Here is a 14,524-nt window from a genome sequence, read left to right as displayed (position 1 = left end):
ACTCTTGCACGAATTTTGCGTATCAGGCCTCTATTCTCCTATGAACCTTAGAGTAAGGGGCAGATACTATTATTAGCTCCACTGTAAGATTTAGAAACTTAGAGCAGTTTAGTAGCTTGTTCAAAGTTAAAGCACCAAAGCTGGAACTGGAAGATTTTTTTTAAGTGTGCTTTTTCTCATTTACAAATACATCCTTTTAGAAACAACCTTTCCCCCCCTTATCTTAAAGATAATACTTATTTCAAAACATATTACGTTACAGAATGCTAAAAACAAAAATGACCACTAGTCCCAACATGCAAATGTAAGTGCTATTAATTGTTGTATTTCCTTCCAGAAAAAAAGTTTCCTATTTATTCAACAACTGTTAAGCAGGACATGGGCTAGGTGCTGGGATCCAAGACACAGTTCCTGCACTCATAAGGCTTACAGTCTCGTTTTTTTGTTCCTTTTTACTGGAACCTTGGGTGTTGATAGTCAAAGGAGTTTCTTTAAGAAGCCAAGGGGTAAATAAGCTGATAGTGCATCTCTGGTGGGCTCAAGGCTTCCGTATGCCCAGTCCCACTTGGGTTTTCCCTGGAAACAAAATGACATGACTGGATCCCTAGGGAAGGAGCTAAGAGGCAGGAAGGGATAGGACCAAACTCTCAACTCAGCTGGCTGAGGACTTGGGTCTGGGCTCTAGGTCCTAAGGAAAGGGGTCGGGCGGGGGCAAGTGGTATGTGGCGTCCAGGAAGATGACGAGGGTCCCGACACTCGTGCAGATGATGAAGGTCCACAGGAAGAGGCGGTCCACTACCATGGCCACAAACTGCCAGTCTTCCTTCAACTGGGGGTAAGCAGAGAAAACTGTCCCTGAGCCCCGGGGAGGGCCGCCCCCCACGTCCCTGCACCCGGCCTGGTCCTCCTACAGCAGCTCTGAGAGAGGGGCAGGCTGCGAAACCACCGAATGGTGACAGCGAAGAACCAGTGAGATTTAAAGAAAAGAAAAGAAAAAAAGAACCAGTCGGAAAGCAGGGGGCGGGACCAAGTGAGGAAAGCTTCCAATCAGAAATAAAAACGTCTTAGAGGCGGAGCCTGCGCTTGTGGGTGGAGCCGAGGCTTTGCCTGTCCCACCCTGGCTGGACTCACCGCGTCGTGGTCCTCCTGCTCCTGCAGCTGCCGGGCGATGTAACTGATGGAGGAGACGACCTCCCGCAACTCGGCGGGCAGGCCCGCGGCCCGGCTGGGGCCGTCGATAAATCGCCGTAGATCCAGGGCAGACAATTCAGGCTGGAACCTGGAGGAGGCGGGACCGCTGGGTCGGGTCCCCGGTGTCAAGACACAGGCTGCGTTCTGGCTCCAGCCCCCGCCCCAGCATCCTGCCCCTTTTCTACCGCTCTCAGGCTCTCCCGGCCGGCGGCAGGACTTCGCCAACCGCCCCTAATTCCTCCCATCTCCATGGCGTAGTTGCCACCTTTCAGCAAAGGGGGCAGCAGGAGGGACACTACAACTCCCGTGATGCTCAGCATCTTTGGGGAGCTCAGACCGCCCGCCCCCGCACAGTCTTCTGGAAATTGTAGTTCCCCCTCTCTGAGCAGGCTCTACCTGTTGGGTTTGGGGAAGAGAAAATCATTCGGTGGCTTCCGGATGAAGTATTCATCTGTTCCCCGACCCCAGCCACTTCCCGGAGGCTCCCTGAGGGCCACAGGAGGCGGCTCCGGCTTCTGGTCTCTCTCAGATTTGGGCCTCTTCAGTCCCAGGTACAGAGGGAGCTTGTGGATAAAGATCTGCAGAGTGGAAGAGAGGCGTGTTGGAGGGGGCTCTCATGCTTTTAGACCAAAAGGGAAACAGCCAGCCACCCCCACGCCACATGCCCGTTTCTAAGCATGTGCGCATATGTCCCCCAGAGCTACACAGACAGGGAAATGCAACCGCACAGCCTTCCGAATTCTTGGGTAGACTGGAGCGATCCTGACTGGAGAGGAAGGTTAGGAGGCTTCTACCCTGAGAATGTGTCCCTGGGACCCTGACAGGGCTGTATTGATGATGAGAGTATGAGACCTATGAAATGGTAATGATAAAAGGGTAAATTTAATGGTGCAATGTTTGGACACCCAGCAGGCCTGTGAAAGGGAAAGCTGAAGTGGTAGGAGGGAAAAGTCATACTTGGACAAAAAGCCAAATACTAAGATTAAGAGTGCATACGAGCTAGAGGGGGAATTTTCTTACCTGACGGACCCAAAGGGGCATCTGGTGGGTGTGAGGTGAGCGATGGTGCAGGTTGAGAACAACGACGCTAAGGATGACTGAGAAGGTGACGAGGACCATGGTAAACATGAGGTACTTAATAATAATGGGGACAGCCAGCGAGGTCTCAGGCACTTTGTCTGCCAGCAGCAGCAGGAACACAGTAAGAGTCAGCAGGGCAAAGATTGAGAGCCCCATCTTCTCTCCTTGGGGGGCAGAGGGGAAGGCAGAAGAATTAGGCTTTGCCAGAGACAATCCCCATGGCATAATTGGTGACCGTGTTTCCAGCCCACTCAAGGACAGACTTTTGGAAGGACCAACTGCATACAAATGATTCCTTCATTTATACCCCCAGCCTGGACTTATTCCCATGAACTTATTCACCTGCCAACTTAACCTCTCCGCTTGGATGTCCAGACATCTCAAACTTAACATGTCTAAAACCCAATTCCCTCATCACTAACTCCTCCCACAGTCTTCCCCATTTCATAAATAACAACTTCATCTTTCCTGTGGCTCAGGCCAAAACCCTTTCAGTCATTCTCAGCTCTCTTCTCTCTCTCATCCCACATCTGATCCATAGCAAATCCTAATGGCTCAATTTTCAGAATAAATCCTGAAACTGATGGTTTATCACATCCACCCCTAACACTCATGGAGTATAAACCACCATTACCTCAGGTCTGAGTTATCATAAGGACCTCCTCTTTGCTTTATCCTTTGCTCCTCCCTTTCTCTGTTCTAAAGAGAGCAGCCAAATTGATCTTTTTTTAATTAAATAATTTTTATTGACTTTTAGAGAGAGAGGAAAGGAGTGAGAGAGAGAAAAACATTGATTGGCTGCCTTCTGTACACCCCCTACTGGGGATGGAGCCCACAGCCTGGGCATGCGTTCTGACCTGGAATCGAGCCAGTAATCTTTGGGTGCACAAGATGATGCCCAACCAACTGAGCAGCATTGGCCAGTTAAAATGTAAATCAGGCCCTGCCCGCATGGCAGCGTGGCTCAGTGGTTGAGTGTCAACCTATAAACCAGGAGGTCACAGTTTGATTAATATGTTACACAGATTAACTGAATTCTAACCTTTACAACAACTCTGAGGTAAGTACTGATTACCTTACAGCAAGTGCTCAAAAATAGCAAAGACAACACCACCAGTTACCTAGAATTTACTGCGTATCCTCAAAATAATCCTATTCTGTAGGAAAAACCATTGTCCTCATTTCTAGATTAAGAAACTGGAGACACATGGAGATGAAGGAATTCGCACAAGGTTACTCTTACTTCATTATGCTGCCGCCTAGAGAAAGGGTGGCTGTTACTGCCAAGAGAAATAGGAGTTTAAGAGACTAGTAGGCGGCCCAGTGGGCGTGGCTCAGTGGTTGAACGTTGACCTATGAAACATGAAGTCATGTCTCTCTCTCCCTCTCCCTTCCTCTCTGAAATCAATTTTTAAAAAAAATTTTTTTCTTTTTCTTTTTAAAGATGGTCACTGGTTAGATTTCCCATCAGGGCCTACTCCTGGGTTGCAGGCTCAATCCCCAGTAGGGGGCATGCAGGAGGCAGCCGATCCATGATGTTTCTTTCCTTCTACCCTTCTCCCTTCCCCTCTCTCTCTAAAAATAAAGACATATTTTTTAAAAAAGGAGAGAGAGAGAGAGAGAGAGAGAGCCCTAGCTGGTTTGGCTCAGTGAATAGAGCGTCAGCCTGTGGACTGAAAGGTCCAGGTTCTATTCCAGTCAAGGGCACATGCTTGTGTTGCGACTGGACCCCCAGGAGAGGGCATGCAAGAGGCAGCCCTTCAATGATTTTTTTAAAATATATATATTTTTATTGATTTTTCACAGAGAGGAAGGGAGAGGGATAGAGAGTTAGAAACATTGATGAGAGATAAGACATCGATCAGCTGCCTCCTGCACACCCCCTATTAGGGATGTGCCCACAACCAAGGTACATGCCCTTGACTGGAATCAAACCCGGGACCCTTCAGTCTGCAGGCTGACGCTCTATCCATTGAGCCAAACCGGCTTTGGCTAATGATTCTTATCATTAATGTTTCTAATATCTCTCTCCCCGTCCCTTTCTTTCTGAAATCAATAAAAAATATATATATTTAAAGAAATAAAGAGAGAGAGAGAGGGAGAGAAACTAGTAGGTGTCTAAAAAGTGAGGGAAGGAGGACACAAAGAATGAGGACAGGGAAAAGGAGAGTTGTCTAAGTCTGGGAGGTTGTTGGCCAGAGGGGTAGAGGTTTGCAGGATGAGATACCAGCATTCTGAGTATTCAGGATTTATGGGTGAAAAGCAGTGAGCAGCAGAAGACAGACAGAGCCTGAGGCTGGAGGAAAAATCTGGATCCAGAAAAACAGGCTCTGGTTGAAGAAAACCTGAGTGAGATCTCTGAAGCACAGTCCGTGGTGGCTTGACTCGACAGAAAAACCTTGCCTGGATTAAAGGTGGAGAGGAAGCCAAAGCCGGTTTGGCTCAGTGGTAGAGCGTCGGTCTGCGGATTGAAAGGTCCCGGGTTCGATTCCGGTCAAGGGCATGTTCATTTGTTGCGGGCACATCCCCGGTGGGGCATGTGCAGGAGGCAGCTGGTCGATGTTTCTCTCTCATCGATAGCTCTTTATCTCTCTCCCTTCCTCTCTGCAAAAAATCAATAAAATATATTAAATAAATAAATAAAAATAAAGGTGGAGAGGAAGAAGCTGAGCTACTGCTAAAAATGAGGCTGGGCCTGACCAGTGTGGCTCAGTGGTTGAGTGTCAACCCTGAACCAAGAGGGCGAGGTTCGATTCCAGTCAGGGCACATACCTAGGGCACATACCTGGGTTTTGGGCTCGACCCCCAGTAGGGGGTGTGCAGGAGGAAGCTGGTCAACGATTCTCTCTCATCATTGATGATTCTATCCTCCTATCCCTCTCCCTTCCTCTCTCGGAAATCAATACACACACACACACACACACACACACACACACACACACCAAACAACCCAGTGCTGGGGCTGCTTCTCCCTCACCTGCGTCTGGCGGCAGGTAGAAGACGAAGATGGCCAGGAGAGTAATGAGGATGCAGGGCGCGATGACATTGACCAGGTAGAAGAGAGGCTTCCGGCGAATGATGAGGTAGAAGGTGACTTCTTCATGCTGCCCTTCCCCCGACCCCCTGGGATCCGCTGGAGGTGGGATGAGCCGAGAAGGCTTGTGGATGATCTCCCATTGGCTATTCTCTTGGTGAAGGGGAAGAAGAACGGGAGAAGGGGACACAGATGTGGGACCTGGTCCTTGTTGGCGCGGATGTGGCTGGCTCTACCACATTCCAGAGCAGAGGAGGCTGATGCGATGAGGGGCTCGCTGTGACCCTAATAAACTAAAGTAAGTCTTAATTTCCATATTTGCAAAATGTAGACAGTCATAGCTCTCTTGCTGACACCACAGGTTTGTATGGGCATGGGGGATGGAGTATACTTATCAGCCTGTTAGAAACCGGAAGCCATAAAAGCCATGGAAGTGGGAGCCAGGCCCACTCACCGATGAAGGTCCCTTCATGAATGTACACTTCCTGCCGGTCCTGCCCATCTGGACCCGCGCCAGTGTGCAGGCTGACCTCGGAGCTGTCGTAGCTATAGGAACGGAACACCATGGTGCAGTTCTGCCAGTCAAAGGGAAAGTAGGTGACCTGCATGGGAGGAGGAGTCACTAGAGCTGGCAGAGACCTGGTCAGCGCTGCGGGAGTTAAGGAGATCACAGGGCAGATAGGGGTCGTGGAATATGGAGCACCAGGAAGCTGAGGGCCAGGAGAGGTCACAGGGAAGTGGGGTCACAAAGGAATTGGAAGGTTATTAGGGGAGGCATGGGCCCTGGAGGGGAGTTACTGAGGAGGACTGGAAGTCAGTGAAAGGAAGCACTGAAACAATGGAAAATCAGGAGAAATGTGAGGGTCATCATGGCGGAGGGGTACGGGTCAGGAGAGCTGAAGAGAGGGAGGGTTTCTAGGAGCACCCTGAGTCCCCGGGTGGGGCCCAGAGACCTGGATGCTGCAGCTGCTGCGGTAGTTGCCAGGGGGCTGCCAGCGCACGGAGCCATCGGAGGCCACCACGACGTTAATGTCCAGCGCGACGCCAAAATTCCCGTCGTTGCTGCGGGAGGAATCTGCTCAGGTGGGATCAGGCCCGCCTCGGGTGCCCCCCTCCCAGGGGCCTCGGCCCCCCACCCCCCTCCAGTCTGGAAAGGCCCTACTTGTTCAGCAGCACCACGTCCGGGAGCCACACGGATGCAGCGGTGATGCGGACCAAATCGATGCCTTCGTAGTCGGCGGGGTCCCAGCTCAGCCTGTAGTCCTTCCACTCCTAGGAAAGCAGAGGCCCGGGGGGCCGAGGAGCTGCGGCTGGGAGGGGACTTGGACTTGGAGGATCCGAAGGAAGCGCGGTGAGGGCAGGGGTGGGGGGCAGCGGGGGTGGGTGGTGTCGGGGGAGGGGGGCGGAGATCCTGGAGGCCGGGAGTTCTGGTTCTGGCTCCACCTGCACCGGCTCGGACTCCAGCAGCTAATTCCCCTCCCTCGCAACGGGGCCCAATGTTTTAGTCTATAACTACCAAGACGCTGCACTGGGTATCCTCTAGTCTAAAACGGTGGTTTTCAAACTGCAGTTGGAAACCCGTTAGTGGGTCAGGAGTCAAATTAAGGGCCCCAAAATAGTTTTTTAAAAAAATTAGAATGAGCCCTAGCTGGTTTTGCTCAATGGATAGAGCGTCAGCCTGCGGACTGAAAGGTCCCGGTTCGATTCCCACCAAGGGCACATGCCAGGGTTGCGGGCTCGATCCCCAGTGGGGAGCGTGCAGCAGGCAGCCAATCAATAATTCTCTCTCATTATTGATGTTTCTATATCTCCCTCTCCCTTCCTCTCTGAAATCAATAATATATATATATATATATATATATATATATATATTAATAGAATGAAAAAAAAAGCATGAAGTACAACTCCTGCAATAAAGATGGCATTGTTTCCCGACCCTTCTGTTTCCGTTATACATGTGTGTGTTTTTTTAGTTCATGGTGAAAAAAAATTATTTTTGACTGGGCCGGACATTCGAGGACATTTGTAAAGGCTGCGGGACACCATTTCCCATCCCGGGGGTCCTCCGTACCAGGTCTAAGTACACCTTTGTGGTCATCTCCTCGTCCTTCTCGTTCTAGAAGAGAAACGTGTAAAAGGTAGAGGTGAAATAAGTGGAGATAAGGGAGGGGGTTCGGCGGTCTAGCTCTCCCTGGAAACCCCGCCCCCCTTTTTTTTCTTTTCTGAGTCCCTCCCTCTTGGGCCCAAGCCCCGCCTCTACCTCCCAAACTTCCTGCGGTCTGAGCTGTCAGTCAATGCCTCCCCCGGAGGGCCCACCCACAGCTCCGGACCCCGCATCCCCGCCCGCTGCTGCTGATTGACGGATCCAGCCCCAAGCCCCGCCCCCGCCTGGGACCGGCCTCCAGGCCCGCCTCCCAGCCAGCCCATCGGCCCCAGTTCCCTTCATACGCGTCCAAAGGCGGGTCCGTCCCCGTCCCCGGCTCTGCCCCTCCGGCAGTCACGCCGGTTTGGACCCTGTCTCTGCCGGCGACCCGTCCATCTCTCGGCCTCGGCCCGCCCCCGGGCCCTCGGTCCGGCCCGCCGGTGGCCCGCCCGGCCCGCGCCCAGCCTGACCTCCGCGTCCTCACCAGGCTGATGAGCTGCGCCAGCCGGAGGCCGACGCTGACCCCGACGCGCTCCCCGAGCTCCCGCGCCGGCCGCACCGAGCTGTCATAGCCCGAGAAAAGTTTCTCCCGGAGCCGGCCCTCTGCCTCCGAGCCGCGTGCGCCTGGAGGAGAGCGCCGATGAAGCCGTGGTGCCCGGCCGTGACCTCTGGCCCGGCCCCGGCCCTGGGAAGCCCAGACTTACCCGGGGCGAACGGCGCCCGCAGAGCCCCCAGCAGCAGCAGCAGCAGCGCCCCTGCGGCCATGGCCCGGCCGGCCGCGGTCAGGGAGTCCGCTCAGTGAGCACCGGGAGGGCCAGCGCAGGGGAAGTGACGAGGCGCCCGAGAATGTGCACCTGTTGTTGGGGGGCAGCCGCCAGCCCACCCGCCCCGCCCCGCCCCTGGGACTTGATCCCGCCCCGAGCAACTGCCAGTGCCCGCCACCCACTGATCACAGACAACACATCCGTTGTACAAATCTTCTTTATGTGGGAATGCAGGGAGTGGAACCTGGTCCCCCCGGGAGCAGAGCCAGGACACGGGCAGGGCCTGGACGGGGTCTCTGTGGGTGAGGGAAGCATCAACCCCTCTAGCAACAAGCTAGAAGTAGAAAGAGCCTGAGGAAAAGCGACCTGCCTCTCCGGCCCTCCCTGAGGGCCTCCAGTCCTCCCTGCCCAGAGCCCACCCCCTAATTCACTGGTAGGTTCCTGATCTTTGCCAGGCCTGCCCCCAGCTCTCCGTGGTTTTTTGTTTGTTTGTTTGTTTGTTTGTTTGTTTTCCAGAAGAATCTAGTCAGGCTCTTTTTAGGTACCTAAAACACAGCCGAGGTTATAAGCTGTAAAGTAAAGCAAGTTCTATTCAGTTAGAAGCTCTGGGGTTACATGAGGTCTGCAACCCAAGAGAGGCCCTCACCCTCCTTGGCCCGACTTAGGGGAGCGTGGTGGGACTTATGGCTGAACTGGGGTATCTTCCGAGGGACGGTGAAGTCTATATAATGATTTTTATTATCATTGGGGTGACACTAGTTAACAAAATTATACAGGTTTCAGGTGCACAATTCTACATCATCTGGATACTGTAAGGTCTATGTCCTCTCTGTTCTTTTTATTCTAGACCCAGTACCCTAATGCCCTCAGCGTTGGAGGGGATCTGGAAGGAGGTAGCGAAGTGTTCATGTCCCCCAAACCCAGGCACAGGTCCAATTATGTCATGATTTTGACCCCTTCCCCATCCTAGCTCCCCCACAAGCCAGGGTTTCCTTCTAGAACTCCTCAGCCCTTCTTCCGATTTATTTCCCTGGCCCCCAGCTGACCTAAACTGCATGTAAAAATAAGGTTAGCATCCTCTAGGAGGAAGAGTATGATTTTTAGAAAATTATCTAAGTAAAACAAGAAGTAGCTCTTAATTCATCCAGGACTTAGTTCTTTTTTGAATAACAGTTGGGTCCTTTCCAGAACTCATCCTTACTAGATTTCACTAGAGAATGGGCCTAGAACTTAGATGGCTGTATAGGCCCCAGTTCCATCCTGGAGGGAAGGGTGGGGAGCCGTGGTCTATATTCTAGAGCTGAGACTCAGAAGGAAGTATGGCTCCAATATGTGTCCAGAACACCATGCTCTAGTATTGGGTGTCTCTGGGATTTAAAAAAAAAAAAAAAAAAAAAAAGTTAAACCTGTAGTAATCTGAGACTGGCCCCAATTCAGGCCAAGGCCAAGAGCTGGCAGGGCTCACATCCTGCCTCTCTGCGTGGAAGCCCGAGGTCTGTCTGGGTTGAGGAAGCCGGTGGACCCAGCACAGAGCCTCAGTGCAGAAATGGCCCCGCTGAGGCGCCTGGTGTCGCAGAACCTGTTCAGAACAAGGCAGCAGGTGGAGTTGGGAAAGGACACTCATCCGGAGCTCCGGGAGATCTATAAATCCATGACTCCGAGGCCACGAAAGGGGCTCCAGGAGCTGGCTGAGCCTGGGGAGGGGAGCACTGCAGTCCTGTTCTGTTTGGAATCCCCGGTGCCATCTTAGGAAAAGGCTTTGCGGGGGGTGTACGTGTGGGAGGAAGGAAGTGATCAGCCAGGACCGTTTTCAAACATCCACCTCTAAGGCCCAAGCATCTCAGGTTTGCAGCGGTTCCTCGGCTCCCTCGGGGAAGAGCACCTGGTGGGACCCGGCTGCTCAGGGCATGAGGGTGGCAGCTGGGGTGAGAGCAGGTCCGGGAGCAGGGCTGGGAGACAGGCTGTGGCGGTGGCTAGACCGGTGCAAGGGCAGGAGAGTCCAGTCCAGGGTCTACACTTCAGGGGGCAGGAGGACTGGAAGGAGAAGTGTCAGGGACACTGTGGAGAGAAGGCTCCCGGTACATGGCCACTGTGAGAGGGAGAGAGAAGGGCAGGAAGGAGAATTAGGCACAGAGAGACCTAGGCAGAATCAGACCTCTGAAAGGGCTCCCTTCCCCTATATTAATCCTCTGAGAACCCCAAGCCCATAGGAGGAGAACTCCCCAAACCCCCAAAGCCTTCCTGGCTTGGTCCTCCTCACACTTGTAGCCCCTGAGATGCATGGCACTGAATGACCATGTCAAGGTCAATACCCTCCCACGCCGAGACCGGTTTGGCTCAGTGGATAGAGCGTTGGCCTGCGGACTGAAAGGTCCCAGGTTCGATTCCGGTCAAAGGGCATGTACCTTGGTTGTGGGCACATCACCAGTGGGGGGTGTGCAAGAGGCAGCTGATCGGTGACTCTCTCTCATCGATGTTTCTAACTCTCTATCCTTCTCTCTTCCTCTCTGTAAAAAAATCAATAAAATATATATATATTTTAAAAATACCTCCTACATGGCCCCTATTTTCTCCAGTCCATACTCACCCTCCAGGAGCTTGGGCACAAAGTGGGCAGCTGCCTTGGTCTTCTTGACCCGATTTCCCTTCATGACTCGGCCCTCTTTGTCCAAGCCTAGGTACCAGGCCCGGCCAGAACGGCACTGACGGTAGAGAGCAGAGGCGTACAGGACATAGTAATTCTCAAAGACACACTCCTTAAAGCGACACTCAGCTGTGAAATGTTGCTGAGGAGACAGAGACCCAGGAAGGCACACACAGACAGAGAGACAGAGAGACACATCACTGGACAGAAGGGAGCGCTGGGAAGAACAAGCCAGAGTATAACCCGTACATTCCAGGCTGGGGGGGCCACCTTCTGATCCATGTGGGGAGTGGGAGAGAGCAGGGACGAGGAAGAGTCTGGTAGGCCCCTGTGGGTTGGGAACTGGACTCTGGAATGAGAAGATACCTTCTCTCCACTCTCTTCCCAGCCCCTGGCCAGTCCCGGTCCTGAATGACTCTGGGGCAGGGAGTAACAATGAAGCCTGGATGGGGTGGGATGAGAAACAGGGGCCCTAAAAGGCTGAGAGAGGTGGACACTTAAGAAGCCTGGGGGTATCTGGAGGGCTATGGGAGAGCAGGGTTAGAGGGACCGGAGAGATGCTCTGGAGTGGGCAGTGATGACAGGACGCCAGCGGGCGCTGGAGTGAGCGGGAGCCCTGACTGGAAAAGGGCTGAAGCTGAGAAAGCTGTAGCTGGGGACTCCACACCCCAAGCCTCTCAGCCTCGCGTCTCACCGAGCTGTAGAGCAGCCCCTCGGCATTCATGGCCATGTAGTGACCCAGCTTGGCACTCTGGATGGTGACCACTCGGAGCCCCACGGGGATCAGATTAAAGTGGGCTGGGGAGGGAGAGAGGGGGAATCAGTACCCCAGGCCTTGAACCCCCATCTGACCTCCCCCCATCCTAGCTTCACTTCCTCCCTTGGGAGTCAAAGAGGCAGACTGAAAACAACAGAACCTAGCGGGAATGGAACTGCCCTAGTCTCCTGGCCCCACGCTCCCCCTTCCCGCCCCGGGCGGCTTCCCTCTCACTGAAAGAGCTGGTGTCCTCCGGGGTTCCCTGGATGCTCCCGTCGGGGTTTGCCTGGAGGTAGAAGCCCTGGCGGCAGAACAGTTTGGTGACGACGCCTCTGAGTTGAGGCTCTAGAGAAAGAGACATTAATCTTTAGAAATGACATCTCTGTTCCCAGAAACATTACCACACTCGGTGGGATCAGAGGAGAAAAGAGAAGGGAGAGCGGAGGGAAGGAATAGAGGACCACGGCCCCAACTTTCTGACCCTCCAGGAAAGCTCTCTCTCACCTCTCCTGGATTCTGGAGGATGCTGAGGTGTGTGTTCCTTCTGCTTCCTCTAACCTTAGCCAGCTTTCAGTTTAATTTATTGAAATTTATTGAAATGGATTAATTCCTACTCTACAGCTCACCCAGAAGAGGGGAGGAGGAAGGGGAGAAATATATCAAAAAGCTTGAGGGAGACAGGCAGGGCTGCTGAAGTGCCATTGTGTCTGCAAATGTGGGGGGGCAGCAAGGTGACCACAGGGTAGGGGCGCCCTCAAGAGCGGAGGTGGGTCTGGGCCTGACGCTGACTCAGCACCTGCTGCTGCTGCTGCTCGCTTGGCACGGGCCTCGCCTTGGCCCAGCGCCGGCCAGGCTGACACTGACCCACTGTCTGTACCTGCCAGTCCGCTGGCTCGGGGGCCCAGGTCTCCCTGAGGCTCAGCCTTTCCCCTTCAGCCAGGTAACCCGTCTGGGGTGGGGGACGTTGGGTACCAAACCTAGGAAATGGGGGAGGGGCGGGGAGGAGGCGAGGCAGGTTGGGTCACGTGGCGCCAGGGTCCCCTCTGAGGGTGGGCTGCGGACCGTACCATGAGGCGGGCCGGCGGCGGGGGGGGGGAGGGCGGAGGGCGGAGGGGGCTCACCCTATCGGAGCCGGGAGCGGGCGGGAGCAGGGCCAGAGGGACTCCCCGCCTGTGGCACCTGGACGGGGACCGCACGCTGACCCGCACAGCTCTCCACGCCGGTCGCTCGCTCTCGGACGACTTCCGCGTACCCCCTCCCCTCGTAGGTGGTACGACCCCCCGTCTGCATGCGGGTCTCCCCCCCCCCCCCCCAGCCCCGGGCTGTGTCTGAGCTCCTCGCAGCAGAGGGTCCCCTGCGCTCGCGGGGCCCGGTCTCGGAGTCCCGTGGAGGGTGTTGGGGGGAACCCAGCTCCGCTCTGGAAGCTCAGGTCCAGGGAGGAGGGCGCGCAGAGGGGCGGCTTGGCGAGGTGGCTGCAAGGACACCCAGGGGAGAGCCGGGGGATTGGCGCGGAGCCAGGCCAGCCCGGCCGGCCGGGAGCAGCCGCGCCAAGAAGTGGAGGCGCGGGGAGCGGGTGGGGGCGGGGCCGCCGGCGCCGCAGAAACTCTCGGGGTGACCCAGGCGTCCGGAGCCCCCAGCCCCCTCGGCTGTGGATGGAAAGGATCGCGAGAGCCTGCACGTAGGCGAAGGGCTATGGGGGTGCAGGGTGGGGAGGGGGAAGATCGGGAGCCCTGAGGCTCGGGGCGCCAGACTCAGCCCCTCCAGCCTTCCCCTTGCCCTCAAAAGCAAGGAGACTCGGGGTTACGGGCACAAGAGGAGGGAAACTGAGGCAGAGACTGGCAGAGACTTAGTGGCTCACCCCTTCTCGCTTCCCGGGAGGTCCCTCGGTCGGGCTCCATGCTTCAGAGCCCCTCATCTCCACCTCCCGGCAGAGGGACCCCAGCCCCGGACACCCCGCCCAGCCACTCACCGGGGCCGCGGGCCAGCCGCGCGGGCCGCCCCCCGCACAGCCGCACCTTGGACAGCAGGACGAGGAGCTGCTTCTGGCAGAGGGACTTGGTGCCGCGGGGACACACGCGCCGCTGCGCCGACACCGGCCGGCTGCCCCCGGGCTCGCGGACCTCCCGCTTCTGCCGGATCAGGCTACTGGCCAGCGCCGCCATGGCGCCCCGGGCGGAGACACCCCCAAACCAGCGGGCGCTGGGCTCCCCCGGAGAAGCCCGCTCACCACGGCATGCTCTGGGCGCTCCTTCCCGGCTCGCCGCCCCACCCACAGGACCTTAGGGCTGAGCCTCAGCACCCCCCACCCCCGAGCGCCAGCGCTCACCCTGGGGCCCCCTCGCTAGCTCCACTGGATCCAGAAGCCTATGGACCTCGGGTAACCCCACCCTGGACGTTCGCCCCCTGAAAGTTTAGCCCCTCCTTGCTCTCCAGCATCTCTGTCCCCACTTACCCTATCCCAAAGTCAAAACCGTCAAAATTTCCGCTATGTGGTTCCAACATCCCCAGGCATCTTTTCACGCTATTTCAGCGCCCCTGCACGCCTGCCAAATCCACTTTTATAATCTAAAGGATGTGGATCCTTCGCTTTGGGAATATTAACTCACCCCACCCCTGCTGGGGCACTGCCAACAGTCAGGGGAGAATCCAACTTCGGTGTCTCTGCCACCCTCTAAGTGATCCCCCACTTTTCCCCACGGAAAGCCCCCCAAAGTATGTCTTGGAATACCCAGGCTGTTCCTGTTCAGTGATCAGACTCAGTCTAGACAATACCTCTTTTTCCCCACCAAGGCACCCCCATTTCTAGTGGCTCAGGGTTCAAATTGCCGAGCCCTTTCCCTCCCCTTGTTACCCTGCACTATGTTTGAAGTCACCTCCAAATCCACCCTTCCTGTCGGAGGGCCCTCTGTCC

General features: G+C 55.3%; 2 protein-coding genes across 4 annotated transcripts; both read right to left on the bottom strand.

Moving 5' to 3' along the window:
- Positions 1-299: 299 nt before the first annotated feature.
- Positions 300-8,328, bottom strand: CHRNB1 (cholinergic receptor nicotinic beta 1 subunit). Of its 2 annotated transcripts, none has more exons than XM_084863850.1 (11): positions 8,153-8,328; positions 7,933-8,072; positions 7,377-7,421; positions 6,468-6,577; positions 6,259-6,367; positions 5,760-5,907; positions 5,249-5,458; positions 2,212-2,435; positions 1,588-1,769; positions 1,132-1,279; positions 300-829 (listed from the first exon to the last, which is right to left on the bottom strand). In XM_084863850.1, exons 1-11 carry the CDS (start codon positions 8,211-8,213, stop codon positions 689-691), a joined length of 1,518 nt encoding a protein of 505 aa, XP_084719976.1. In that variant the 5' UTR covers positions 8,214-8,328; the 3' UTR covers positions 300-688. The 2 variants fall into 2 exon arrangements, with proteins under 2 accessions (XP_084719976.1, XP_084719975.1); XM_084863849.1 differs by having other exon boundaries at positions 1,132-1,297; positions 8,153-8,284.
- A 79-nt stretch (positions 8,329-8,407) lies between these two features.
- Positions 8,408-13,842, bottom strand: FGF11 (fibroblast growth factor 11). Of its 2 annotated transcripts, none has more exons than XM_084863883.1 (5): positions 13,583-13,842; positions 11,848-11,958; positions 11,551-11,654; positions 10,800-10,914; positions 8,408-10,301 (listed from the first exon to the last, which is right to left on the bottom strand). In XM_084863883.1, exons 1-5 carry the CDS (start codon positions 13,773-13,775, stop codon positions 10,231-10,233), a joined length of 594 nt encoding a protein of 197 aa, XP_084720009.1. In that variant the 5' UTR covers positions 13,776-13,842; the 3' UTR covers positions 8,408-10,230. The 2 variants fall into 2 exon arrangements, with proteins under 2 accessions (XP_084720009.1, XP_084720008.1); XM_084863882.1 differs by having other exon boundaries at positions 8,409-10,301; positions 10,800-10,998.
- Positions 13,843-14,524: the final 682 nt, after the last annotated feature.

This window comes from Pipistrellus hanaki (assembly GCF_964339955.1).
Source record: "Pipistrellus hanaki genome assembly, chromosome: 16".
Taxonomy (NCBI): Eukaryota; Metazoa; Chordata; class Mammalia; order Chiroptera; family Vespertilionidae; genus Pipistrellus; species Pipistrellus hanaki.
Note: the sequence above shows the minus strand (reverse complement) of the source record. Positions and strands in the feature narration are given on the sequence as shown.